Source organism: Galleria mellonella, unplaced genomic scaffold, assembly GCF_026898425.1.
Source record: "Galleria mellonella isolate WM207_F2 unplaced genomic scaffold, CSIRO_AGI_GalMel_v1 utg36, whole genome shotgun sequence".
Taxonomy (NCBI): domain Eukaryota; kingdom Metazoa; phylum Arthropoda; class Insecta; order Lepidoptera; family Pyralidae; genus Galleria; species Galleria mellonella.
Window position 1 is genome coordinate 7,386,984 of NW_026442086.1, and position 27,428 is coordinate 7,414,411.

Genomic DNA, 27,428 nt, shown 5'->3' on the forward strand with positions numbered 1-27,428 from the left:
ATATATCAGTATTTAAGTTAGACCTTCAGAATTACAACTGTGAAAACCGCATCCAATTTGATGTAGTATATTTGCGTGATGACAAAACAAACATACAATCAGACAAAATTTCTAAAAATTATTTTTTTGGCATCTATTGCTCTTATAAACCCTTCATATTAATTTTTCTTAAATATCTTCCATGTACAGGCATCGTTTAGTTGCAATTTTCTTATTTTAATACTCGTTAGATAAGATTATGTCCAGCAGTGGACAGATAGTGGCTGAAATTATGATGATAATCTTGATTATATGTACTAGTAACGAAAAATCTCAACAATAAACGTTTAAATTTTAACCAACAATTAAAATTTTTTTTAGTTCTGATTTCTTAATTTTTTATAATAAATGGATGATAGATGTAGGACGAGTTGATATACACAATATAATGATATAATATATGATACGTTCGATTTTGGATTGTAATTTATATTATCAACTGTTTACTGTAGTTGATTGTACATACGAGTACATAAGCCTGATTATTAAGTCTGTTTTTCGAAAAAACCGATTTCAATCGTGGCAAAACCACAAGCCAGCCACACCAGCAGTTACATTGATATAAAAACTAAACAACTGAATCATTTTTGATGACATTTCTATGTGACAATTGTGTAAGTATATACTTTTAGAAAAAAAGAATTGCTAAAATCGGTTTGCATCTAACAGACTTATATATAGGTATATATATATATATATATATATATATATATATATATATATATATATATATATATATATATATAATTAACCACCCGTTCTTCTTCAGTCGAGTAAAAATTAAAAGAGCAAGGGAAATTCAAATATAAATATAAGAATACTAACGAACGAATCTAAACGTTCTAACTCCGTACTCATAACTTTCAAATTCTCCCCAAACCACAATTACAAAGCGAACAATACTCAATCCGAAACAAACACTGCTAATTGAAATTGTAATATTTGGCCATTGATATAACAAGAATCACAAGATACACAATCGACTAACGACACTGAAAATAAACCCCTTTCAACCAACTTTTGTATTCATTTCTAACAATTTAATTATTTAATTTTGGGTCAGCAACGCGCACGTAACACCTCTAATGTTGCAGGCTTGCATAAACTACAGTAACCGTTTACCATCAGACAGGCTGTATCCTTGTTTGTCACCTTTGTGGTATTAAAAAAATCCAGTCATATTTGGAAGTAAACCTGCCGATATGTTCTTGAAAATACTTTTGTGAAAATATTACGTTTAGACTCGGGAATTCTATATTTAATTAAGGGTTATTGCTGCCATTTGCTGTAGAGACGATGGGCCCGTGGGGCCCAGATGCAAAGAATTTTTATCGGACGATCGCAGCGCGCCTCATCAAGGTTACTGGTGACCCAAGAGCTGGTAGCTACTTTGCTCAAAAGATAAGTTTGGCAATCCAAAGAGGTAATGCTGCCAGTATCTTGGGTACGCTGCCTCGGTGTAGTGCGTCGGGAGATTACTTATAATTAGTATTAGTATTTAAGGAATTATATATTAACTTTAATTTATTGATGTATTGTACATTGGCTTTTTTATTTACTAATTAAAATGTTACTATTTTATTAAGGGTTTGACAGAGAAAATAAATAAACAATTAGTTACAGTGTAATTTAATATTAAATTAAAAAATTAAGAAAAGTACAGGACTTGAGTGGTCATATCCTGTCCTACGGTAACTAGATACCTATTTATTTGATTTTAATTCTAGACATTTGGGAATTTAACTTTTGTATGGGTATGTGAATCTAAGATTTGTTTATATCGATGTAATTGAACGTTAAATGGAATCGTCTTATAAAATTTAAATCCTTGTACAACGAACGGAATTAGACGCAGGCCGCCATTATAATTATTTATGTCTCGGCTAGGGCCCTATTGGGTCGCCCGGAGACGTCTTTATCCGCCTTTAATATCTGCTCTACGTTATGTCTTGGCGAGAACAAAGCTGCACATAAAATGTTTACCGAACAAGTTGATTTTACTCCGTAAAATACGAGTAACAATGACTTCTGTTACGACAAAATTAATGTTGACTCGTTCCTCTTGTTCTATTTATTTTAGAATAATACTACCTTTTTGCCTGACACTTGCTACGAATGGATTTTGGGCGCAGGGAAACCAACTAAATGGATCACTTCTAGATAGATGACGTATCAAATATAAAACATACACCAAATTTTCAATTAGATCTTCAATTAGATTTTCAATTAGAGATGTAGCGATTCATTCGGCTACCTCCTTTTAACTGCGCCAACAATTTTTTTTTATACAACTTAGAATGGCAAACAAGTTGACGGTTCACCTGATGGAAAGTGGTAAGCGTCGCCTATAGACATGAGCAGTAGCATGGACATAACAGAGTATACTGTTTCGCCCATGATACCCCCCATGCTTTGCCATTCCTGAGGACTCAGGTGGTATTCCTCTGTACCCAGTAAATTCATACCATATCCCACCCTTCAAACCGAAATACAGCCATGCAAACACAACTGCTTCACGGTAGAAACACGAATGGGACAGAGGTACCCAAGCAATCGACTTTTGTACAAAGTCTCCCTCTAGTACTCTTTTTCGTTTGTATAATTTAGAAACATTGTGACGTTTGAGTTTTAGTTTATCTTACATCTATCTTTCTGTCTTTACGAATCCTACCTAATGTAAAATATTAAATACTGATTAAATGTTATTGTCGATTGCTGTTCATTAGTTTCCTTCTGTCTTGCAATTGCAAGATAAATAGAATCTTTCTGCAAGCAAGGTAAGTGACTGAATGCAATAGATATCCTTAGTCACCACAGGAGACATGATTATGAAAACCGCATCGAATTTGGTGTAGTTTTTACGTGATGCTGAAACAAACGTACAGACATAAAGACGAAACTAAAAATTATTGTTTTAATAATTTTGGAACCGACATGTTACTCTCATGCTAGTCCCATGTAATTTTTATCATGATTGATGCAATAGAGCAAAATCTTACTTGACGCATAGTAAAATCTACATATAGACACCCGATTCCGAGTTCTAAATTTAAATATTTTTATATCAATTTAATTTATCGAAATATCTCGTCGACATCTGTACGTTAATTCTCCGCAATAAGCAGAATTTCCCTCTGCAAAGAAAGCTTCATTCTAAAAATAAAATGATACCAATATGAGAGTAAATCCTATAGATTATATAGAGAATAATCAAAATCGGTTTCTAGTAGTATTCGCGAACATAACGTCACATAACATACGAGTAGTTACACTACATAAAAGTACCTCCTCCTTTCTTAACCCTTTCCACTCCAAGCCTTTTTTTTTTCTTTTTATTCCACCAGCTCCACGCTAAAATTGCGTTTTTTAACTTTTAGGGGATTTTTCGTATTTTGTAAATAAAATTGATTTTTTCTTATAATAATAATAAACTATATAAATATATAAATAATTATATAAATAATAATATGATAAACTTTATTTTATGAGTAATTACAGGATACTATATTATAATTCTTGATTCTAATCTTTATGATCCCTTTTGGTATGGTACAAAATCAATGTCGAGTGACACTCGACATTGGAGTGGAAAGGGTTAAGAAGGGGCGCTTAATAATTAGGTTACATTACGATTTGCAAAAAAAATATCACAATTAAAGAAAAAAAAATCAATTTCAGTTATGGTAAATTCAGTTGCTTCAATTTAGGAACTAAACTACTCAACCAATTTTGATGCAAATTCTATGAGTCTAATGTTTAAGTATATTCTTTCAAGTAAAAAAAGAATTATGCAAATCGGCTTGCAACTGACGGAGTTGTGACTGTAACAAACGTGACTGTAAAAAATATAACCAATTTGAAACCCTTCTTTTTGAAGTCGGTTAAAAATGAGTTCAGATTTTACAACATAATTATATATAAACAATACATGTATACAATCGAGTATCTCTTCCTTTTGGGTGTCGCTTAAAATAGCTTAATTCGAGAATAATGGCGTCGATTATATTGGTCCAATTTTATCCAATTGTTTGTTGCACGTTGTTAAAGTGTGGAATTCTTAAAATTGCACGTATAAAGGAAACTGGAATAGCGTACCATTCTAGTAATGGTCGTAAATTGAATTGGCGATGTCTTAATACAATACGGGGTCTATTTATAGCGCGCCGGCTGTCCTCTCTATTCTTGCATCAATATTTTATGGAGTTTGAGAAATATTCGCTCTAAAACTGTGTTGTGCGGATTGTTTAACATTGATTTATAATAAGCATTCATATCAGCCTTTAACTATCCACTTCTGAACATACCAGAGGGAGACTTTGTACAAAAGTTGTTTGCTTGGGTACCTCTGTCCCATTCATGTTTCAACCGATAAGACCGCCCTTTGCACCTTTATATGTATATTTTAATCGGTACTTCATGCTACTGTATTTAAGTTGATTTGTTTATACGTCATTGTTTATTTTTATATTTTTGGTGCAATAAAAAGTTAAATAAATAATTAAGCCTCCTCTTTGGAGGGTTTTACCAGTAGTTGCCTACATGTAGACACCCGATTCTAATTTCCAAATTCAAATATTTTTCTATCAATCTAATTTATCGAAATATCTCGTCTCGAGTTCTACCTACCTACGGTCCGGGGGGAAAGGGATTGTTAGCAATGGAGTTTGACAGCCCCATTGCTAGCAATATGCCTTATTAGGTCGACCTCCACGTGCTTCCCCCTGGAACCCATCGTGAACAATTCTTGTTGGAATTAGTCACGATGGGCCAATTGACCTATTTCATCCTCACCTATCATCCTTCACTGGCGCCCCGCTAGTGTATACCGATAGCGTGGGTGGGTTGGTTACCATTCCATTATCATCCGTTAAAAAAAATACCTACGGTCCTTAAAATAAGAACATTGACGCTACTAGCCAGTATTATTTTGTATCATTTTTTTTAACGAATTAAGAACCTTCTAGAAATTGTTTAAAACAATAACAATCATTTAAAATTGTGTCCCACAAAAAGAAAAATAGACTTCAATTGTGGCATAATCAGTGGTTTTGATTTAAAAACTAAACTGCTGGATCGATTTTGATAAAATTTCTATAGAACCATTCCATAAGTATATCCTTTCAGATAAATTAATAGTATAAGCTATTCAGATAAATTTTATTAAACCGTTTTATACCTGACAGAGTTATGAGATAACAAACATAAAAAAACATACAACATAAATGCCCTAGCGATAAGACCGCCTTTTGTACCTTTATGTGTATATTTCAATCTGTATTTATGTTACTGTATTTCACTTGAATTATTCACTTGTCATTGTATATTTTTATATATGGTGCAATAAAGAGTTAAATAAATAATAAATATTTTAATAATAATTTTACCAGAGGGAGACTTTGTACAAAAGTCGATTGCTTGGGTACCTCTGTCCCATTCGTGTTTCAACCGTGAAGTAGTTGTGTTTGCATGGCTCTGTTTTGGTTTGAAATGTGGGATATGGCGTAAATTTACAGGGTACAGAGGAATAACACCTGAGTCCTCAGGAATGGCAACGCACGGGGGTATCATGGGCTAAACAGTATACTTTGTTATGTCCATGGTACTGCTCATGTCTATAGGCGACGGTTATCACTTTCCATCAGGTGAACCGTCACTTATATGTATGTTTGTTACTTGTGACTTAAAACGGCTGCATGGTTTTTAATGAAATTTGGTACACGGGTAGGTTATGCCCTAGTTTAACACATATCCATTTATTATACTGATACACGGGCAAAATCGTGAAAAACTGTACAAAATAATCACTAACTCGACTTTAATAGTCATAACAATTCTAAGGAGTGCTGATATCAAAGAGCTCTGTACACATAATAAAATATTGAAGGCTATCGAGTAACTCATGAATGATTTATGATTTCTGTAGATCCATTGGAAACATTGATCCATTGAGGATGCTGTGATCTACCATGCGAGAAGGAAAGTATTTAGTTACATTTGAAAGGCATTAGGAAGACTCGGTTGATAAATCGACTTAAAAAAAGGAGGTTCCTATTTATTTATGATTTATTCATTTATTTAACTCTTTATTGCACCATAAATAAAAATATACAATGACAAGTGAATCATTCAAGTGAAATACAGTAACATAAATATAGATTGAAATATACACATAAAGGTACAAAAGGCGGTAGAATTTTGTTGATTGCTAATATTCTTTGAGTGAGGGGAAAAATGTTGTTAGTAAGGGGGATCTAACACCCTCATTGCTAGCAATATTATCGCTAGGGCATGTACACAGGCGTACTTTTCTCTTAAAGGAACTTCTTCTTACAGACAACCTTTGGTTAAAGGAGAACATATAGGTTTATTTTTTTTATACAACTTAGAATGGCAAACAAGCTGACGGCCCACCTGATGGAAAGTGGTAACCGTCGCCTATAAACATGAGTAGTACCATGGACATAACATAACATCACTATGGACCAACTGACTTGCTTCATCCTCACTCATCATTAGGCTGATTACTATTCGATTATCATCCAAAAAAAAATTTCTAAGTTCTCATTCTCGTTGGTCTTTTTTGTGTCTATATTACACGATTACGTCATCAATTATAAATCGATTTTTGTCATTCTTTTTCGTAATGTGTCTACGAAATATCTAATTGTTCATCAGTGTGTCTATTTGATGATAGGTACTAATATTTTTTTTGTACTTTCATGTTGACAATTGGTTGCCAAATTAAAATGCCAAGAGGAAAAGGATTGTTTGTAAGAATCTATAACAAAATAAAATATATTCTCTATCATTTGCGTTATTTTTAAAATTTTAAAGTTGTGATAGACTCAATAATATGTTCACAACTTAGCACACCACAACTCATATCAATATTCAGATCTTGGTCATCATATTAACCATTAACTGTCCAACGGTGAACATAGGCATCCCCTTTGGGGGGGGGGGGGTGCCAGTAGTTGTCACGCTTGGCAGATGGATTGGCAACCGCAGTTAGCTTTGGTGATGTTTTAAGGAAACGCTGTTATCCATCTCTCAATCATAAAATTCTCTTAGTCGGCTCTTGGAAAGCCATGGGAAAGGAAGGGGTGATCCATCCCATGCTGGGACCACACGCTAACTGACATCTTAGCTACATACAATCGTCTTTCATCCATCACATTTGCTGGCCGACACTTTGATCATAGATACAGGGTAGTGGCCCGGATTATGCTCTTGTAAATTTACAAATTACACATTATATAAAAGATACAAACTATTGCCCGCAACTTTGTACACATTGAAATTGTAAGTACCTAATCACTTGTAAACTGTGTATGAAGACATAACATAATTTTTTTTAATTAATCCTTCATAATAATTCAACCTTCTAAAGTGCTCTTATTTTTTTTATTTTTTTTAATAGGTGAAAATGGTATGGTAACCCCGCCTGCGCTAACGGGATACGCTGGCGGAGCACCAGTGAAGGGTGATAGATGAGAATGAAAACAGGCCAGTTAGCCCATCATGATGAATTCATCAGGAATTAACCATGATAGTTTCCAGGGAGAACCGCGAGGAGGTCGACCTGGTTGGGTATATTGCTAGCAATGGGATTCTCAGTCTCTATTACTTACAATCCCTTTCCCCCCAAAGTGCTCTTATTAGAGAATCAAACACTAACCGATTACATTAAATTGCAACTTGAATACCTATTACTTAACGTAAACTTAAGGAACTGCTTAGTTGGTAACAATCACTTTGGTGTTTGTTTGATGGAAGATAAAGTTAGTTAAATGGTAGCCCAATTAAAGTTGCAGGGAAGGTAAGTCGGTTAAATAGAGACAGAAATGTACTTATAAGGCATCTTCCTTGAAATACGTGCAACCACCTAAAAGGCTAACTTACCACTATAAGCATAATTGATCATTGTTAGCTAAAAAAGAGACAAAATATATTTTAATAAGCTGTATAATACACTAAAAGTCTCTAGAGCATATGCAGATATGTTAAAAAAATTATAGTTCTAAATTTAAAAGTTAATGTTTCATAATAGTCATAGACAAGGATGTCAATGACAATACAAAAGGAAAACATTAATAATTTTAACAATAAAAACATAATTATGTAACTTGGATTGGCAAATAAGTTGACGGCTCACGGTCACCTAAAGGAAAGTGGTAACCGCCGCCTATAAACACGAACAGCACCATGTATAAGAAGAGAACATGTGGAATCAAGAGTAAAATTTATTCTTCTATATTACACAAACCGTGTCAAGCAACTCTTTTTTAGATAAGGTTTCAGAAAATGAGGTCCATTCTGATGTATCTTTTCTTTAACTTATCTCTAAAATTAAAAATTTAACTTGATACCACAGCAATCTTTATTGTAAGAACCAATATGAACTATATTTCTAATAGATTTAAGACAAAATTATTATGAATTTAGTTTTTTATGGTCCATAAAACAGTAATTCCAATTGAAATTATCAAATTAAAGTATTAGATTAAAAGATTTGAAGAAATAACATCACAGAATTAGCGTTATTGTTACGGATATAATAAACCTATTGAGGAATTTGATGGCAATTTATTTATTTAAATTAAACGATCTACAAATCGATCAAACAAAAAACAGAAACGGAATGAAACGGAAAACTTGCCATATGAAAAAAATGCATTTTAGTGTAGCCATATAGAATGACCACAGATCAAACACTACATTTTTATAGATAAAAATATGCTAAATAATGTTATGCTCTAGACTGAACAGACATAGAAAAACAAAGTATTATTGTCTTATCTATGTTATAAATCTCAACACAATGGGCATCAATTACACTGTAGAATAAATATAAGGTTTGCCATGGAGCGATCCTTATGTTTCTTTGTTTGTATATTCGTATGTTATGTTGATATTCTGCACGACTAAGTTATTTTGCCTCCGTACGCTATATTTTCATTGTGCATCTCATCTTTCAAAATTAAAACATTGAACCGTGCAAACATATATGTATATATATGGTTATAGCTACTCAAGCGAGTAAAAGGGTTTAAAAAAATATAAATATTCCTCGATAATTTAAGACTTTTCTCTGCCAACTACTTTTTGGTAGTTTTAAAATGGTAACCCCACCTACGCTGTTACCCGCTGGCGGCCTAGTAGTGAGGGATGATTGGTAAGTATGAAAGCAAGTCACTTAACCCATTGTCATGTAAATTTGTCATGTAAATCAACAAAATCTAATCACGATGCATTCCAGGGGAACTGCTAGGAAATCGACCTGATAGGCGATATTGTTAGGAATAGAGAGATGTTTAACCCTATCACTAATAATCCCTTTCCCTCCACTTTTTAGAAATAGTAGTCATATTAAAATATAAATAAATCCACACACGCTTGAACCTGAATGGTCAGGGGGGAAGGGATTGTTAGTAATGGAGACTGAGAATCCCATTGCTAGCAATTTTCCCAACCAGGTCGACCTCCTCGCGGTTCCCCCTGGAAACTATCATGGTTAATTCCTGATGAATTCATCATGATGGGTTAACTGGCCTGTTTTCATGCTCATCTATCACCCTTCACTGGTGCTCCGCCAGCGTATCCCGTTAGCGCAGGCGGGGTTACTATATCATTTTCACCCAGCAAAAAAAAACCTGAATGCTCACGTATACTGCGGTTTCAAAGAAATTTTCTCCCGCGAACTTTCAGGCAGTGAAATGAGTTCCCTGCCGAAGTCTTCCCTAGAGATTACGGGGTTCTTCCAAAAGGGTATATTAAAGTTTCTTCAAGGTCGGCAACGAACACGTGACACCCCTGGTGTTGCAGGTGTTCATAGGCTACAGTGACCGTTTACCATCAGACGGACTGTATGCTAGTTTGCCACCTTTGTAGTATAAAAATAATAATAATAAAGAAGTAATAAGCTAAAGTCGCGTGATATTCACAAAATGCGCGAACCCATATATAGCTATATGCGATTTCATATTTTATTATATTAATTAGTTTGTGAAGAAAAGGTTCTGAGAACATTGCATCCCAATCTCACTCCTTCAGTTTCATATCGCATGCTTTTTTTTTATACAACTTAGAATGGCAAACAAGCTGACGGTTCACCTGATGGAAAGTGGTAACCGTCGCCTATAGACATGAGTAGTACCATGGACATAACAGAGTATACTGTTTCGCCCATGATACCCCCCCATGCGTTGCCAATCCTGAAGACTCAGGTGTTATTCCTCTGTACCCAGTAAATTCACACCATATCCCACCCTTCAAACCGAAACACAGCCATGCAAACACAACTGCTTCACGGTTGAAACACGAATGGGACAGAGGTACCCAAGCAATCGACTTTTGTACAAAGTCTCCCTCTGCTTCTATTTAGTGTCGAGTCCCACTCGCACTTTGCCAGAATGTAAATTATTCTGTCTTCATATTACTTCCACGACAAAAATAATGGTATGCACCCTCCGCTCATTTCATTAAGTTTTATTGAACTAAAAAAGAACTATATCATGCTTATTAAATTGTACATTTTATGTATACGTTATGTGGACGTAAGAACTCGGGAATAATTTAATGACCTCCATATAAGGGTACGGTGGTTAGCATGTTTGCGTGCTTAGCGAAATAAAGTCCCGGATTCGATCCTTAATCGGGCTAATTTAAGGTACAAAATTTTTCGAAATATACCCGTATATGAAATCTATGAATATATCATGTTATTTAAGATTATGTTTTCTAAAGTAATCTACTGAAAATCTTGACAAAATTAGTGTTTACTATTACTTAGTCTTGAATAAATATTTATTAAAGCGGAAAAAAATGCAGATTTGTAAACTTCATCCCTTTTTTCTGACTATCTCTTTAAACTTAAACTTGCTGGTTACTCTGAGTCATAGATAGATAGATAATTTATTTACATTAATTACAGCACACAAATTACAATAAAAACATACACAGTAAAAGAGACAAAAGAATGAAATTTATTTACTTTATTAATTATTAATAGTAATTAATAAAGTAATAGATACACTCCTCGCAAAAATTAAGGGAACATAAAAATTTTTTAAATTTTTGGGTGATTTTCAACAGGCTGTATTTCAGTGAAAAATAAAAGGAACCATTTAAAAAAAGGGTTTTGTAAGCTATGAAAACTCTAGTTTTCAAATTTTTTGGTGAAAAAATTTTTTACGGTTTCCATGCAATTCTTAAACAAAGCTGAAAATATTTTTTTTCTAAATTTTCTAGGTTTTGTTTTTCACTCTATGGGCATGGAAAAATTTTTTCGAGCTACTCCATTGTATAGGTCTATTAGCGTGTTTATTCAGCTTAAAAAATCGCTTTGGATGGCTCAATTACGACCATTTGTCTCCGAGATATCGAACTTTGAATGCAAAAGCATCCTTTTCCATTCAACTGCTATTTATCTCTGGAACTACTGGTCGCACAAAAGCGGGCGCCGACATTTCTTTATCTGAAATAAAATTTTTGATTTTTTTCGATATTTTTTTTTTTATAATGAATTTTTAAAAAACAAAAAATTGAGTAAAAAGTGAAAAACAAATGAAATTATTGATTTTTGAATGGATTAGGGCGATGATTTAAGGGACAAAAACCTTGTTCCCTTATTTTTTCCAAAATTTCAATCATTGGTCCGGGAAAAATCGTTGAACCGATCGCTCCAGGGATTTGGGGGTTCTTTAAGGAACAATAGTCTGTAAAATTTTACTCAAAACTTAGCTTTCCCGCCAATATTAGCGAATATACAGCCAAGTAACCAAAAAAGGAAAAAAAAAAAAATACTCTTTTTTCCACTTTTTTAAATTCAATGTTAGAGTGTAAAAAAATTTTTTCTTCAAACTCTTGACTGTGCTTAATAAATTATAGATAAAGAAACTCATGATTTGCTGTGCGACCAGTAGTTCCAGAGATATTAGCAGTTGAATGGAAAAGGATGCTTTTGCATTCAAAGTTCGATATCTCGGAGACAAATGGTCGTAATTGAGCCATCCAAAGCGATTTTTGAAGCTGAATAAACACACTAAGAGACCATTTTATATATATGGAGTAGCTCGAAAAAATTTTTCCATGCCCATAGAGTGAAAAACAAAACCTAGAAAATTTTGAAAAAAAATATTTTCAGCTTTGTTTAAGAATTGCATGGAAACCGGAGCTCAAAAAATTTTTTCACCAAAAAATGAAAACTAGAGTTTTCAAGCTTCAAAATTTTTTTAAATTTCCTGTACGATTATTTTTCACTGAAATACAGCCTGTTGAAAATCACCCAAAAATTTAAAAAAATTTTATGTTCCCTTAATTTTTGCGAGGAGTGTAGATAAATGTTTTATTTACTTTTCTTATACAGTTATTTGTTATAGCAATTTTTCATGTATTTATTTATTATCTTACATAGTATTTTTATATTAATTTTTTTTTATACTAATTAGAATGGCAAACATGCTGACGGCCCACCTGATGGAAAGTGGTAACCGTCGCCTATAGACATGAGCAGTACCATGAACATAATAGAGTATACTGTTTCGCTCATGATACCCCCCATGCGTTGTCATTCCTGAGGACTCAGATGTTATTCCTCTGTACCTAGTAAAATCACGCCATATCCCACCCTTGGGTAACCGAAAAATGATGCAAACACAATGTTTCACGGTTGAAACACGAATGGGACATTAATATTTTCAAGCAATACGACTTTTGTACAAAGTCTCCCTCTGGTAAATTTATATTTATAATATACGATTGTATTAAGTATTACTTTATATTTCCTCGATTCAATAATGCACCGGCTACTTACGAGTATTTCTTGATTTAGCCAATATTTGATTGGTAAAGAAGACCGTCCGGTGTTAAGTCCACCAAATGTAGATAGAATTTCACTATCCATTACAGCCTAAATAAATAAATTGTAACTAAAAAATAATCATTAAAATCAGTCTTACAAACATACAATTGCATAAAATTTCTTCCATTTTGGTGTCGATTGATAAAATAGATTCCATATTTCTGATTCAGCACGAACGAAACTATTGGACAAATTTAGACTAAATTAGGTCAACTCAGCATTTAAATAAAGAGGTAAAGGTAAAGACGAGACAAATGTTGTTGTTGTAGTGATGTTCCTATATTAATATGTCAGTAAACTAGTGTGGGTCGACCCCCACTAGATGGAGTGACGACCTCAAATGCATTGCGGGAAGTCAGTGGATGCAGGCGGCTCAGGTTCGTTCCTTATGGCAGTCTATGGAGTTAAGCTTATGTCCAGCAGTGGGTAATGGCTAAAATGATGATGATGATGATGAAACTAGCTTAATGTTCGCTACTTAGTCTGTATGGATTTCAGTATTAGGAGAACCAGTAAAATAAATTACTCCTAGATGGCGTATCGCCGTGCTTGTTTAAGTGACGACTAAGGGAATATATATATATATATATATATATATATATATATATATATATATATATATATATATATATATATATATATATATATATATATATATATATAGATTTTTTCCAAAATAGCGGAAAAATAATATAACAATTTATTTATTTAATGCAATTGTATTGCATATTATAATGCAATGTCTTACAAGTATTACAAAATACATAAAAATAATATGTACCTTACATTTTTTGTTTATTTATTTATACTTTTGCACGCATTAAAATATGTCTACGCTCTAAATATGCACGCAATAAAATATGTCTAGTACGCCCTGTACTTAATACTTGACGGCATTCTCTACCAGTCAATAAGATAGATTAAAAAAAAACAAATTGTATACTTATTCATGCTGAACAACCTGGGAAGAGAGGCAGACATCTGTATCTTTCCAATAAGTACAGAATATACGAAGCTATTTTACTTGTACGCTGTATTACACATAGTAATTATAATAAAAATTGTCGGAAACGACAAAAACACATTGTCGTTTCATTTTTCAAGTTCATTGTCTAGGTTTCAATCTAGTTCATACTATTATTTTTCTATAAATATTTTTAATGTTATTGACTGTAGCCTGTAGTATATACTTAATAAAATAAAAAAAAATCTCTCTTATTTATATAGACATTAAATAATAAACTAGGGAAAATGTGATTAAAAAATAATAATTAAAAGCAGCATATTTATAAGCTCCAGATACACACACACACACGCTCGCACGCACGCACGCACATATGCACATGCACATACATATAATTGTAATCCAAATCATTGCACGAATATGTACATGCATTAAATGAAAATATTTTTATTACAAGTCCATTATTCCATATTCTACCATAATGGTATAATGTATGTAGGATTTTTTATACCTACATTTATACAATATTTAAGAAAACTTAACCGACATCAGCACAAAAAATAATGTGAAAAGCTCTGTTTGACAGCTAAACATGGGCGGGTTTCCGTGAAAGATGAGTCACCCGCAATCTTCACGGCGTGACTTACTGGGGTGTCTGCTATTGTACAAACGGGGTGCGTCGCCCTTTTCACTAGCTAATATTGCGGTCCAAGTTATAAGCTGAGGCGAGATACGAGTACAGTAAATTGTATTGTCCTCGTGCAGCCGATTACGAAATTTTGTGTATGGGAGCAGTATATATGTAGAATAAGCAAGCTGAAGTGGTAATGGGGCTGGTTACATAGCTCGAAGAACTTACAATCAAAAAATATTTTTTTAAAGATAGCTCCGTATGGGTACACGCAGTGTAAGACGACCCCCTACAAGACGGAGTGACAACCTCAAATGCATTGCAGGGTATCAGTGGATGCAAGTGGCTCAATACCGTTCCTTATGGCAGTCTACGAACAATGACTCGTGTAAAATAAAGCTTCATAAAAATACTGACCAGCTGAGAAGCTTCTCCAATTAAAACTTGCTTAAAAATCAATTTAAATATCAACTTAAAATTTTATTAATTTATTTAAAAAACTTTATTGACCAAAATAAAATATGGTACAAAAGACGAACAATATTATTGTTTTAACTTATATTCTTCTTATTAAAACTCTTCATATTACTTTTTCTTAAATATCTTCAAGTATATATCCCAAATTATTATAATATTATTATTACCAGAGGGAGACTTTGTACAAAAGTCGATTGCTTGGGTACCTCTGTCCCATTCATGTTTCAACCGTGAAGCAGTTGTGTTTGCATGGCTGTGTTTCGGTTTGAAGGGTGGGATATGGCGTGAATTTACTGGGTACAGAGGAATAAACCTGAGTCCTCAGGAATGGCAACGCATGGGGGGTATTGGGCGAAACAGTATATTCTGTTATGTCTATGGTACTGCTTATGTTTATAGGCGACGGTTACCACTTTCTATCAGGTGGGCCGTCAGCTTGTTTGCCATTCTAAGTTGTATAAAAAAAAAATATATCAATTATTATATTATAGATATATTATACCAGATGGAGACTTTGTATAAAAGTCGATTGCTTGGGTACCTCTGTCCCATTCGTGTTTCAACCGTAAAGCAGTTGTGTTTGCATGGCTTTGTTTCGGCTTGAAGGATGGGATATGGCGTGAATTTACTGAGTACGGAGGAATAACACCTGAGTCCTCAGGAATAACAACGCATGGGGGGTATCATGGACGAAACAGTATACTCTGTTATGTCCATGGTACTGCTCATATCTATAAGCGACGGTTAAAAGACCGCCTTGTACGTTTTCATAGCGTTTTTTACCAGTCAACTTTTAGGATGGACATCAATATCGTTCCGTTCATTACTTGGGCCACAACATTGAAGTTTTATTTATGTGTGAAGGGAATTTTACGATGCGTTACAAACTTTCAGGTTTCAGAACGGTGACGTTGCGTCGCGCGCAATCTGCTCGCTTTCAACTAATTACTTGAAGCACCTGATGCTTACTACTAGCTTTTACCTGCCACTTCGTCTCCATATATGTTTTTTTATGCAACTTAAAATAGCAAACAAGCTGACGGCCCACCCGATGGAAAGTGGTAACCGTCGCCTATAAACATGAGCAGTACCATGTATATATATACTCAACCAGGTCAACCTCCTCGTGGTCCCCCCTGGAAACCATCGTGCTAAATTTCGAGTGTATTCATCACGATAGGCTAATAGACTTGCTTTTTTTCATTCTCATCTATCATCCCTCACTAGTGCCCCACCAGCGTATACCGTTAGCGCAAGCGGGGTTGCCATTCCATTATCATCCATTAAAAAAAGGTACTTATAATCGTGTAAGTTCTAACTAAAAGTCAGTGTTTTATTCTATGAGCAATGTTCTTCATCGAGTTACGACCTTTTGTGTTGCTGCAGTACACACGTACGTATGTATTTTATTGTGGTGGCCATAAAGCCTTGCGCAAACCATGGACATTAAGCCATAGTCGACATTACACGTAGTAAATCTTGTACTTGCACAACACATTGCGTGTTGTAACATGCTCTTTTTTATATAAAGTTTATGCGTGTTTGACTACAGTACAGTCTCACCGGCGGGAGGGGATTGTTAGTAATGGGGAGGTTGGTCCCCATTGCCCTATCAGGTCGACCTCCACGTAGTTCCCTCTGGAAACTATCGTGACTACTGGCAACCCCCCTCCACCCGAGGGGGAGGCTTATGTTCAGCTGTGGACAGTTAAAGGCTGATATGATTATATTGAATATTATAAATGTGAAACTGAGTTTGTTTGTTTGTTGGCTTAATCGATTGACCAAGTCATTAAAGCGTTAGTAATTTAGTATTCTCGTACTAATTGGGAAGGAAAAAGATAGGCTATTATCGATACCGGTCAGTAAATATTTCCCAGTCACGCGGACAAAGTCACGGGTATAAGCTATGTATAAAAAAGAACACATAAAATGTTGCTAAAGGGTAGATAAATAGATAGATAGATACTCTTTATTGTTTCCTCCAAAAGATTACAATAGTAAACTTATTATAAATATAAACAATTACAAGAAATAATCACAATGAGAAAACAATGGGCGACCTTATCGCTAAGAGCGATCTCTTCCAGGCAACCTTTGGATGGAGAGGAATAATTATTACCAATTTGGTGGGAATCACGATGAAAAATTCTGTTAATTCTAAATATTGGAGATGTGATACATGTAATAATATAAATATTAAAGGTTTAATTTAATCCTTAAAATTTGTATAGAGTTACATATATCTTACCATGAGGTGGAGCGTATGCTTGTTTGCCACCGCAATGGTATAAAAAATTTATACTAGTATAAATAATACGGACGACTGTTTCTTTGAACACGCAAATCTCTGGAAGTACCAGTTTGATTTAAAAAATCTTTTAATATTGAAAGCTCATTTTTTGAGGAAGTTTACAGGTTATTCAATATCGCGATTCGATCATGGACGGAGCCGCGGGATACTGCTTATATGCTCATGTGCTTTTTTGCTGTCACTCAAAAAATTAAATGTCGTATCCTTAGATATATACCATGAGGAGACTGTACAAAAGTCAATTGCTTGGATACCTCTGTTCCATTCGTGTTTCAACCTTGAAGCAGTTGTGTTTGCATGGCTGTGTTTCGGTTTGAATGGTGGGATATGGCGTGAATTTACTGGGTACAGAGGAATAACATCTGAGTCCTCAGAAATGGCAACGCATGGGGGGTATCATGGGCGAAACATTTATATGTCCATGGTACTGCTAGGCGAACTATTTTCCATCAGGTGGACTGTCATCTTGTTTGCCATTCTAAGTTGTATATATATATATATATATATATATATATATATATATATATATATATATATATATATATATATATATATATATATATATATATATATATATATATATATATATATAGAGAGAGAGAGAGAGAGAGAGAGAGAGAGAGAGAGAGAGAGCATCCAGACTCAAAAACGGGTAAATTTTTTTTCAGCTAATTGTAAAATTTGCCGACTCGTTTTTTTATAGTATTCTATATACTTACGCATAAAATGTATCTTGACGTATTATTTAATAAATAAAATGAGTGTTTACGCATTAAAAATATGCAGAAATTATAAGACAAAACAAATATAGACGTTATAAAGGATATACGCATAATTGTATGCAAAAGTTGATCTGTTTTTCTCGAAACATTTCTATGGAGACATTAACTATATCAGTTTTTTTTTATACAACTTTGAATGGCAAACAAGCTGACGGCCCACCTGATGGAAAGTGGTAATCGTCGCCTATAGACATGAGCAGTACCATGGACATAACAGTACACACACATACTGTTTCGCCCATGATACCCCTCCCCCCCATGCGTTGACATTCCTGAGGACTCAGGTGTTATTCCTCTGTACCCTGTAAATTCACGCCATATCCCACCCTTCAAACCGAAAACACAGCCATGCAAACACAACTGCTTCACGGTAGAAACACGAATGGGACAGAGGTACCCAAGCAATCGATTTTTGTACAAAGTCTCCCTCTGGTATTATATATAACATGATTAAAATTACTTTAATTTAATAATAAATAAATAAATAGGTATTATGTAAAGTTGATTTGATTTGATAATAGGTATTACCCCTCCGCGCGCGTGGAAAGCCAAGGTGAACTAAGTCTGACCACGTACCTTTACAACCCACCTATAAGAGTTACGGAGAGGCATTCTCCTATCGATCGACGTTCAAGGTCCGCCCCAAGGCCGTTCCACCTCCCATATTGGCTAAACACAAAATTGATGTATTCTTGTTAATATTTATAAAGGGCGAGTACTACAGCCTGTCAATGTATGAGTGACTTGACGATATGGCAATGGTATTGTACCTTCGTGTGGATTTGTTGTGATTTTATTAATAACTACAATAATCACTTTAATTAACAGTAGATAGATAAAAAAAAATGAACTTCGTTTATTTATTTATTAATTTTTTTTCATAATACCCATTTTTTGACAAAACGCTCCAATTTGTCGTCCTAGTATTGCAGGCGTCCATAGGCTACAATAACCGTTTATCATGAGACGGGCTATATACTAGTTTAACACTTTCGTGGTATAAAAAAATATTAGAGAAAAACCTCCACTTTTCAGTTTACTTTCAGGTAGGTCAGTTAATAAAATGTACATTTATTTAGAAGTATTCGGTCTTACTACAAAAGATAAAAAAAACAGTGTTGGTATCAAATGCGCGGATATTGTTTTAATTAATTAATTTATTTTACAAAAATGAGAAATACACAGTGCACAGTATGAAAGTTGATGGAGGAAGAGGGCAAAAACAGATCGCCGTGTTGCAATGCTACATTAATGAGTGTTTCCATATATAAAATTTACATTGTTAGTTTATGCTTTTATAATAAAACGGTGTTTAACGAAACTCTGTCTAAGTGATTATATATTGTTTAGTCAGTGTAGTAAAGTTTATTTTGTATTTTTATATGCTAAAATGTATAGATTTTTTATAATGAAAGTTATTACTTTAAATACATTTTATTTTTAATAACATAGACTATCTTTTGTTTTACCGTTAACATATGTTTGACGCGCTTTCGTAGTGAGATGTCTAAACATGTATTACACACCTTTCTCCTATGTTTAACTTTTTTGTGGTAAAACGGATTATGTCTAACCAGATTGAACGTTTGTCCTCTATGTAATCGTTTAGTGAATAATGGACTTTGCTCAGTAAATTGATAAGTAGATGGAAAGCATCCTTTACTATGGTTTTACTATGGTTATGTTTAATGCCGATTCCCATAAATGACATTTTTTTTTCCAAATAGCTAGTTCTAAAACTAGAAGCCAAAATCTTGGGTAATATAGATAAGAACATATTACGCCGATCCGAAAATTTATATAATTAAAAATAAAATAAATAAAAATGTTTATTTTGGGATCCTTAGCTTAATTTACAGTTTTCTTTTTAGGATCGATAATAACTGCATTAGTGACAAAGAGACTGTGTCGCAGCTATCAACGCCCGCTCCATAACATGGGGTACAAAATTTAAATAACAATAACACTGAAGAAAATTGGGATAAGGGTAGGAATATGATGATGATTCTAATAGCTTGCGGCTTCTTTGCCAACATCATACATTTTATCTCGTCTGGTACATTACCCCGGCCGGGCAACATTTGGTAAAAAATTGTAAAAGCGCCTAAAATACCTATTGAGAGACAGGCCAATAGTAGACAACGTTGCTAATCGCCATAATAAGCGAGTTTCGTACTAGAACCCAAGTAATAATTGACCTTCTGACTTCTAGTAATTTCAATACGAACACGCGGCAGATCGTACGCCGATATCGCAAGTCATGCGCCCGCGCAACACGCTATTGTTTTATTATAATGAACAGCTTATAGTTAAAATATATGGACAAGCTGTATAAATGCATTTTGCTCCGCAAAAAAAATCAGTAATGAAATCACGAACACGCGTACATACATAGAGGCGGTGTTACCATCAGGGTTGCCAGATGCGTTTTTGATTTTTACCTAAATGGCATGTTTTTAATGTTTCGTAGCAAAAAGGGATAAAGGAACCCTAATGGTGTGATTTTGTGCGACCGTCCATCGGTCACAGCGTTATATTTCAACAACTATTGACACTATCGATTTGAAATTTGAAGTTATTTTACATTTTATTGTCCCGCATATATTGCAATGAAAATAAATGAAAAAATATTTTTATTTTCTTTGCTAGTAAATTTAGTCGGACTAATCTAATAAAATTCTAACTGGACAATGCCAGTACATGGGAGATATTTATGAAAAACTAATATTAAGGCTCTTAATAAAACCAATAGATATCCAAACTATATTTTTATATGAATTTGATGTCTGTTTGTTTGTCCGGCATCACGTAAATACTACTGCACCAAACTGGATGTAGTTTTCACAGTTGTATTCCTAAAGGTGTAACTTAAAATTAGAGGACCTATCGTGAAAAGTTTCCGAAATTTTAGGAGCCCAGCTAAACAAAAAATTGAATTTTAAACAAGTTTTGTGTTGTTTCAGATCGACGGCAGCTTGCTACTGACTAACGTGGACGTGGACGACGCTGGGGTGTACGAGTGCGGTGTGGAAAACGAGACCTCCTTTATCGACAGGGTGAACCTCACCGTTCGCAGTGAGTTGCATTGTCCAATATACTTATTATTATACTTATTTCATACTATACAAAAACACGAATATATATATATATATATATATATATATATATATATCTGCTTTCGCCCGCGTCGTATTTTGATATCGCAATATGCTAATTTTTGGAAATAACTCGATAGATTTATTAAGGATTTACCCTATATTGCTAATAATGGGCTCACATACATACAAAAAAAACTACATTATCGGGTTCTTCAAAAAGAGTGTATTAAGGTTTTTTCAGAGTCGGCAACGCGCACGTGACACTTTTTTTTTGTGAGACATAGTCTAATTAATTATTTAAAACAATGTAATTGCCTGTCAAATACATAGAAAATAATATCAACATCACTTGTAGATAAATAAAATAAAAACAACATGGACATCACAGTATACACTGTCATGCCCTTAAAATGCTTGAGAGATGCTCTCATGCATTAATCAGTATGCATCTAGTAAGTTAGTAAGGATTGTTTGATGGGTGTTGCGGTTATATATATATATATATATATATATATATATATATATATATATATATATATATATATATATATATATACGAGGTCTGTCCGGAAAGTTCGTATAAAAGTGTTCTGGAATGCGAGAAAGAGGATATATAGCGCAGGATATATAACAATGCTTCAGTTCTGGTCTGACCGCCGTGGATTTTGGCTTGTCACGCCATCTGTGAAGTTTTTAACGAAACCCCGTCGGCATGGAGCCCGCTTCCGTTGAAGAGCAGCGCGTATTAATCAAGTTTCTCTCATAAACTTTAATAATGGCCGTGAAATTTTTGCCGATCTAATTCGATAAGACATCCGGGGAACCACGAACAAAAAAATCAAGAAAATCCCGCTCAAATGTCAAGACAATGTTGATTGTTTTTTTCGATGTTCGGGGGATTGTCCATCAAGAATTCGTCCCTCCAGGCCAGACAGTTGATGGAAAATTCTACGTCGATGTGCTAACGCCTAGCTCGTGTAAAACGAGTTCGTCCAGAATTGGCGCGAGAGGGGCGTTGGATTCTTCACCACGACAATAATGCCCAACCTCTCTTGTTGTCCGTGAGTTTTTGAGTAAAAATTCCATTACGGTGACCGAACACTGTCTATTCGCCGGATTTGGCCCCGTGTGACTTCTTCTTGTTCCAAAAAACCAAATTGGTACTTCGGGGGCGGCATTTGGGGGACATAAATGAGATAAAAAAAGCTACGACGGGGCAGCTGAGAAACCTACAACCAGAGGACTTTCAAGGAGCCTTCTCACAGTGGAAACGGCATTGGCACAAGTGCAATATATATATATATATATATATATATATATATATATATATATATATATATATATATATATATATATATAACCTCGTATATATATACATAAGTTTTGTTTGAAAGTAGAAAATGCTATATAATATGGGCATCATCATTATCACGCTTGGTAGGCTAATTGTCAACCGCAGGCTTTTGGTGATGTTTTAAGAAGGACGACAGCAGCGTCCTTTCATCCATTTCTTTATTATTATGTTGCCTTAGTCGTCTCTTACATCGCCCACGGGAAAGGGTGGGGTAGGCCATTATATGCCGGGACCATACGGCAATGTAATATATTGTTACATACCAGCGACCCGCCCCGGCTTCGCACGGGTATACATTACATCACATCACATTAGAAACCTCTAAATTTATCAGTGTTTCTCTACAATATTATGTATGTTTTGTACATATAAATCTTCCTCTTAAATCACTCTATCTATTAAAAAAGCCGCTTCAAAATGCGTTGCGTAGTTTTAAAGATTTAAGTATACATAGGGACGGACAGACAGCGACAGCGACTTTGTTTTATACTATGTAGTGATTATTTATTTCCTACAGTAAATTGATAAAAAAAAACCTCATTCGTGGCAAAACCATTTATTATGATTTAAAGACTATTGAATTGATTTTTATAAAATAACTATGGAATCAATCCGAAAGTATGTCCTTTATAATAATAATATTAAAAAATAATCCAAATTGGTTTATAAATGGCATACTTTTAAATAGTACAACCGAATTTGGGAACCTCTTCCATTTTTGAAATCGGTTAATTGTCATTTGGAAAAACTAGAAATTACTATTTGTAAATAAATCACTATCTCCTCTTTTCTACTATTTACTCTTCGCCAACCAAAGGTTCCCTGAAAGAGATCGCTCTTAACGATAAGGCCACCCATTATTTTCTCAGTGTAATTTTTTCTTGTAATTGTTTGTATTTTTTTTTTTTTATTTAGACATTTCGTGTACGTTATGCCCAATTGTGAAGTCTATTCCGTTGGCAAAAGAGCTATGTAGTTAGATTAGTTAAGTTCCTAGAAATATTTGCTTTATCTAAAATATTGTGACAGGGGGAAAGAGATTGTTAGTAATGGAGATTGAGAATCCTAATGCTAGCAATATACCCAACCAGGTCGATCTCCTCGCGGTTCTTCCTGGAAACTATCATGGTTAATTCCTGATGAATTCATCATGATGGGCTAACTGGCCTGTTTTCATTCTCATCTATCACCCTTCACTGGTGCTCCGCCAGCGTATCCCATTAGCGCAGGCGGAGTTAACATACCATTTTCACCCATCAAAAAAAAATATTGTGACATTAATTTGTTTATATACTAGAATCCAGATCTGTTCTGCACACACTGCAAATATTTATATATTCAGAATAGTAAGTTACTTTAAAAAAAAATCACAATGAATCGACAAACGTCTTTGTTCAAACAGGCTGTATTCTTGCAGATAAATTTAGCTTGTTTATTTATTTATTAATTTATTTATAACTAGTAATAGAGAGAGAGAGAGAGATAAATTTACTAATGTATTCTTTTGGATGGAACAATAAAGAGTATCTGTCTATCTGTATCTATCTAACTTGCTAGAAATTTATACTTTATCTCACATAATTTAAATGAAGTTGAGCCTTGTTATATAAAAATGTTATTTTAAAATAGTTTAACGTTTTATTTATTTGTCTGCTTCGTGATTTTTAACTCAATGTGGTTAACACACGCACTATTATTTGTACGACAATTCTGTTTTTTTTTTTTATGATGTCGTCAGTACGTGGATATATATATATATATATCATATGGCTTATCGAAAATATACACATAGGTCTGATAAAGGTCCACAAATAGTAAAATTCGAAACAAGCAGGTTTGCCCATCGCAAAAGGACAGTATTAATCGTCATAAAATTAATTAGATCATAATTTTTTGCAATAACAAAGGAGCAAGACCCTTTATAGAAATAATTATTAAAATCCACTTAAAACTAACTGCCCGCCCCGGCTTTACACGTGTATACTTATGAAGAAAATAAGATCAATTTGATGAAAAAAAATTACAATTCACTTATTATTTAAACAAAAAAACAGATTTTAAACCTCCTATTTTTAACCGACTACAAAAAAGGAGGTGTTCTCTATTCAATTGAATTTTTTTTATTCTTGTTACCTCAAAATAACCTCTATTATAAATCGATTTAAAAAACCTTTTTTTATTTGAAAATTGTAAGTTCAAATTGGTCCCATAGAATACATCAAAATCCGTTTTAAATCAAAATAACTGGTTTTCTTGCCATTTAAGTCTGTTTTTTTCTTTTTTTTATTTATAATATCTACTCATATATTTATAAGAAGTCATTTAAAACAATCGAAAACGAATCAAAATACAATATTGTCTCTTTTTTTGACTCAAAATCTTGCCTTGATTATTGGAAATGGTGGATATTGATTTTGGTGGGCTGTCATTTGTTTTAATTATAAACCTGTCGAGACACCGACGGCGAAGACACCGGCGAGTGCTAGCAACGCTTTGATTGATAGTCCCTTTAATTTGTTCTGTATAAATATTAATAAAGGTATCGTAGCTTAGGGGCGTTGTGTCCGTAGAGGACAATGTATTTCTGTTTTTTTTTTTTTAGGAAATATTTTTTATGCAACTTAGAATGAAAAACAAGCTGACGGCCTACCTAATGTCGCCTAACCGTCGCCTATAGGCGACTTTCCATCAGGTTTCCACTGCTTATGGTATTGTCACTGTCTGTCCGTGTGTAACAGACATGGGCAGTACCAGGGACATAACAGAGTATATTGTTTCACCCATGATCCCCCCCCATGCGTTGCCATTCCTGAGGACTAAGGTGTCTTCATTATTAAAAATCACTCCCCTCTCCCCTCGACAGGGAGCTCATTCTATAACTTAAGCGTTTGTGGGAGAAAACATCTCTGAAACCGTGTTGTACGCGACCATCTAGGGTATGAAGGTGAACTCCTTGTATAAACTCCTTATGGTGTTTATGTGTATAGGCGACGGTTACTATTTTCCAGATAGGTTGTCAAATTGTCTGTCATTCAAAGTTACATAAAAAAAAATGAAAATATTTGAATTTGGAATCACTGTCTGTCTGAAATGTCTGAATGTCTATGAGTTTTGCTTCGCAACTAGCAGTATTTTGCTCTACGAAGATTCTTTTCACAAACATACCACAAATCTTTGATATTAAAATATTACAACGTACCTAAACCTACCTGCTATCATAATCCGATCCGGCTCAATGAGCAATAATCGGGACAAAACAGTGACAGTTTGAAAGCCAACCGGCATTTCCAGCTCCGTGAATATCAGCTCACGCATGACCGTGGCGCATGCAAGCAAACTCCCGAAATATCGGACGCACACAAACAATAGGGGTCAACGTGTTTACATACAGAATGACTTATTAGTTGCAGTATCTATTCGATAAATAATTGAACATATTTCAATTGTTTCTGATTGTTTAATTAGTCTTCTGTCGAACAAAAGTCAAAAATAAATTAAATTAAATAAACATTAATCATGCAGTAATATTCTTAATGGCCGTGTTGTCCCGCCATAGAATAGGCCACCCCTTCCTTTCCCGTGGGTGTTGTAAAAGCCGACTAATTGAGGGCGAGGTATAAGCAGTAGCGTCCCTCTTAAAGCATCTCTAAGACCTGACTGCGGTTGCTAATCCACCTACCAAGCGGGCAACTACTGGCCAACCAGTGCCAACTCATCATGACGAATTCATCAATTTCCATGGTTTGCAGGGGAACCACATGGAGGTCGACCTGATGCTAGCAATGTATCCTACATTGCTAGTATGAGGCAGTTAGAGCCTACTAACAATTCTTTCCCCCAGTAAATTTTATTGTACCTGAATGTTTTTTTTTTTTTATACAACTTAGAATGGCAAACAAGCTGACGACCCACCTGATGGAAAGTGGTAACAGTCGCCTATAGACACGAGCAATACCATATACCTGTATATAATTCCATAGCGTATAGAAATCAAAATATGATCACAATCATTGTAACTGGTTACCTGAAGACGAGTAAAGCGTTTTGCGAAGGTCGCGTAATGACCGTCATTATTAACTGCCAATTTTATATAGACCTCCCAATGTCTATTGACTACGTTGATCGCACAACAAATGTATGTCGCGCCAGAGCTCAATACCAATTGGTCGGCTGTTTTATTGTAACTGGCTGTATGATTATAGTTGACAATGTAAATCTAAATTAAACGTGCATCGTAGCGATAATGAGATAGTGAAAATTACGTGTGTATTATGTCTATATTTGTCACTGATATATATAAAAGAGACAGAGACAATAAAACACAGGTTTGAATATAGACATTTGGCATTGAAAATAGACATGGGGGGTACATGGGCGAAACAGTATACTCTGTTATGTTCATTGTACTGCTCATGTCTATAGGCGACGGTTACCACTTTCCATCAGGGGGACCGTCAGCTTGTTTACCATTCTCAGTTGTGTATAAAAAAATTTATTTGCACTCATTTATAACAGTGACATTTCTACAGAAAAATGTCAAATACAAATTTTAACTTTAGATTTTTTTTTTATTTTAGCCGTTAATTGTCCACTGCTGAACATTAGCCTTCCCATAAGAGGAGTTTTGCCAGTGGTTGCCATGCTTGGTAGGGGGATTGGCAACCGCAGTTAGACTTTTACAGATGTTTTAAGATGGACGCTGCTGCCCATCCCTCTACCATATGCTCCCTTAGTCGGCTCTTACGACACCCACGAGAAAGGAAGGAGTGATCCATTCTATGCCGGGACCTACACGGCGAATGTGTTTAGATAATTTTAGAAATAATATATCCTAATGTCTAACGTAGTTTTTTAATTACGATGTATCCGACTTTACACATTTTTTGCCTTATCCTATAGGATAAGGC

The 27,428-nt window shown here is 34.4% G+C and overlaps 1 protein-coding gene across 1 annotated transcript in view; it reads left to right on the forward strand.

Annotated features, from left to right (window-relative positions):
* LOC113520630 (cell adhesion molecule DSCAM) overlaps positions 1-27,428 on the forward strand; it is a 67,117-nt gene that overhangs the window by 16,077 nt on the left and 23,612 nt on the right. The window contains exon 3 of the mRNA XM_026906019.3: positions 21,033-21,144. Within this exon, the coding sequence (XP_026761820.2) occupies positions 21,033-21,144 (112 nt within the window). The remainder of the gene's footprint in view (positions 1-21,032; positions 21,145-27,428) is intronic.